Raw genomic sequence first — 3,502 nt, forward strand, 5'->3', positions numbered from 1 at the left:
GGGGGGGGGGGGGGGGCACTGCTGTCTGCCCCACCCCCAGCACCGCTGCTTCCGAACGTGGAGAAAAGCTCTGTGCTGCTGCCAGCCCCATCTGTAGCCAGCCTGGGCTCTGGGGCAGCTACAGTAGGCAGCAGTCAGGCTACAAACAGCTGCACCAGGCTCCGCAGCCCAAGCATCAGCTCCATGCTGGCAACTGCATGTGCACCTCGAAGCAGAGAGCAGGTTTATACCCGCTTTGTGCTCTGAGGCATCTGTGCAGTTGCCGCCAGCATGGAGCTGATACCAGGGCTGTGGAGCCTGGTGCAGCTGTTTGCAGCCTGCTTGCTGCAGCTGCCCCAGAGCCTTGCTGGCTACAAACAGCTGCGCTTGGCTCCTGAGCCCTATCATCAGCTCTGTGCTGGCGGTGACTGCATGCGTGCCTCAAAGCAGAGAGTAGGGACAAACCTGCTCTCTGCTTGGAGGTGCGCATGCAGTTGCTGCCAGCATGAAGCTGATGATGGGGCTGTGGAACCCAGTGCAGCTGTTTGCAGCCTTCCTGCTGCAGCTGCTCAGAACCCAGGCTGGGTACAGGCAGTGCCAGCGGCGGCACAAGGCTTTTCTGGGCTGTGCTGCCTCAGGGTCCCCTCCTCCCCCCACATCTGCTTGGAGCTGCAGGATGCTGGAGCCTGGAGCAGCACCTTTGCAGCCTCCTGGCAGCAGCCAGCCCAGGCTCTGGCTAGCTGCTACCAGCCACAGAGCCTGGGCTGCTTGCAGCAGGGCTTGCAGCCTCCCAGCTGCCTGCTGGGAACAGCCTGGGTTCCATGGCTGGTAGTGGAGTGCCAAGCAAAATGGCCTCCTGTGCCATACTTATTAGCATAGCGTGAACATTCTTCTAATTTGCTTATTAGTGTTTCTGCTTCTTATTGTGTTATTAAGGCCCAAAATATTTGGAAGCTTTGCAGCAAAGGTCTAATCAGCACGTTGGAAACCATTCCCAGGCTTGCACCAGGCTGGGCATGGTGAGCATGATGGAAAACCTGATTGCCTGGTTACTTTCAAGCCTTGATCTGGGCATGGAGGGCTTCTGGGTCAGCTGGGGCTTTGCTGTGGGCTTGGGAACAACATCCCCCACAGTCCCCCAGAGCTCTTGGAGCTAAAATTAGGCCACACTCTGCATCTCAAGTAGAATGTTGGCCAGTCTCCCCTGGGAAGTGCTCAGTGCCCTCACACGAGTTAGTTGCAACAGGACAAAGCCCTGGGAACAGACTGTGGGGAGTAGTTCTGTGCCAGACCCCCAGGGATTGCTTTCACCGAGACCTCATAGGCCTATCTGGTCGCTGCACTCTGCTCAGCTTTGTTCTGCTGCAAATGGAAGTTCAAATTTTTTGCCATAGTTTTGAGAGGAGGAAGGGATGAGACAGAGGAAAAGAGGGCGAGAGACAGACAAGGATATAGGGCAAGAGAGAGAGAGAGAGAGGGAAGTGGGGAGAGAGAGGGGACAGGTAGTAACTGTAATTGTGGTGTAGGCAGGTGGTGTCAGCTGCTTCTGGTGCTGCTGCAGCAGGGGCATGCATGCCCCGGGGGTTGCCGACCCCTGCTCTACAGATTTACCTCACCGCGTTGTGGCCTCTACTTCTCCCCATCACCCCAACCCCTGCTGCTCCAGAAACTGACCTAACAACTTTATAGGATTTCATGCTGAACCAGCTTCTAGTAGGGACTGTTGACATGAAATTCTAATGGCTTTTTGCTAGAAGTGAATATCTGCAGCTGCCTGTGCAGGAAATAACAACTTAGCCCTTGGAAAGGCAAGTGTTAGACAGAAAAGTTGTCAGGGGACTGGGGCAGTTGCAGAAGGCTTCCCTTCTTTTTCCAGAAAGCTTAGCAAAATTCAACTCCCCATCAGTGCATTTCTTATAAATGACACCCCCCCCCCCTTTCACCCCCTGTCCACATGCATGCAGCCTAATGGGACGACCAAGGTGTGGGAAGGATTTGTGTTATGGTAACCTGCAGTGCTCCATTGGGCAGATACTTTTCCAGATGATGTGTTTGTTTAGGCACTAGCACCGTAGGGCCTGCACCTTAATGTTCTCCCTTGTCCTTTCTGAGGGGGTAGTACAGTTGCACTAACTACCCCCTAATCCTGTGCTCTTGTCTCCCTCAGGCAGACCAGTGCCGCAAGCTATCAGGAAGCCTACAGTCACAAAGCCCTGAGCACCTGCTCCCTGTGTTAATTGAGGCAGCCCAGCTGTGTCGTGAGAAACAGCACGCAAAAGCAGTTGAGCTTCTCCAGGTAGGTGACTTAAAGCCTTGTGCTGGCCTCAAGACCACTTCCATTTTTGCCCTGGCAGTGCAGGCCAAGAAGCAGGCTTTTTCTTTGCCTCAAACAGCAGTATTCAGTACATAAAGCAGTCAGTAGCCTTCAAATGTAAGGGACTGCGGGAACCCAGCCCTTCGTCAGTTGTCAGTCACCCCTTAGTTTCCTTGCTGGTGGGTTCAGCATGCAGTGGCCAGTCTGGCTTGTTCCTTGTATTTTACATACTTCCTCCTACTCAGCAGTGCTTTTCTCCAACTACAGTGGAAAACCTCTATAAAGCTAGTGTCTTCTTAACAAAAGACCCTTGTTATCTGCTGTGGAGGTAGTTCCAGGGTTGCTTTCCTTCCCTCATAGCAGCACAGTAGATGGCAGTGACAGAATGGTGCATGCCTCCTGGAAAGGAGGACTTCATTCTCCCTACACAGCACATAGAATCATAGAAGTTGGGTCGGAAGGGACCATGTAGATCTTCAAGTCTGACCCCCTGCCTGGGCAGGAGAAAAACTGGGCTCAAATGACTCTAGCTAGGTAGGCATCAAGCCTTTTCTTAAAAAACCCCAGGGTAGGAGCCAGCACCACTTCCCTTGGAAGTTGGTTCCAGATCCTAGGTGCCCTCACTGTGAAGTACTTCTTACAGATGTCTAATCTAAACCTACTCTCCAACAACTTATGGCTGTTATTCCTTGTTATGCCAGGGGGTGCAAGGGGAAACAAGGTCTCCCCCAAACCCTTCTGGTTCCCTCTGGTGAGTTTATAGACAGTTGCCAGGTCACCCCTCAGCCTTCTCTTGTGAAGGCTGAACAGGTTCAGGTCCCGCAGTCTCTCATTGTAGGGTCTGCCCTGTTGTCCCCGGATCATGCGGGTGGCCCTCCTCTGGACCCTCTCAATGTTGTCCACATCCCTCCTGAAGTGGAGCGCACAGAACTGGACACAGTACTCCAGCTGTGGCCTGACCAGTGTCGTGTAGAGGGGGATGATCACCTCCTTGGACCTGCTCAAGATGCACTTGTGGATGCACGACAAGGTCCGGTTAGTCCTGCCAGCTGTGACCTCGCATTGTTGACCCATGTTCATCTTGGAGTCAGTAATGACTCCAAGATCTTTTTCTGCCTCTATGCTCTCAAGAAGGGAGTTTCCCATCTTATAAGTGTGCTGCTGGTTACTACTGCCCAAGTGCAGCACCCTGCACTTGTCAGTATTGAA

At 53.3% G+C, this 3,502-nt stretch overlaps 1 protein-coding gene across 1 annotated transcript in view; it reads left to right on the top strand.

Annotated features, from left to right (window-relative positions):
• The window catches only part of SRP72 (signal recognition particle 72), a 43,767-nt gene that overhangs the window by 16,690 nt on the left and 23,575 nt on the right, over positions 1-3,502 (top strand). Inside the window, exon 10 of the mRNA XM_019522300.1 lies at positions 2,147-2,275. Coding sequence (XP_019377845.1) covers positions 2,147-2,275 — 129 coding nt within the window. The remainder of the gene's footprint in view (positions 1-2,146; positions 2,276-3,502) is intronic.

This window comes from Gavialis gangeticus, unplaced genomic scaffold (assembly GCF_001723915.1).
Source record: "Gavialis gangeticus isolate Ggan-Ray unplaced genomic scaffold, GavGan_comp1, whole genome shotgun sequence".
Taxonomy (NCBI): domain Eukaryota; kingdom Metazoa; phylum Chordata; order Crocodylia; family Gavialidae; genus Gavialis; species Gavialis gangeticus.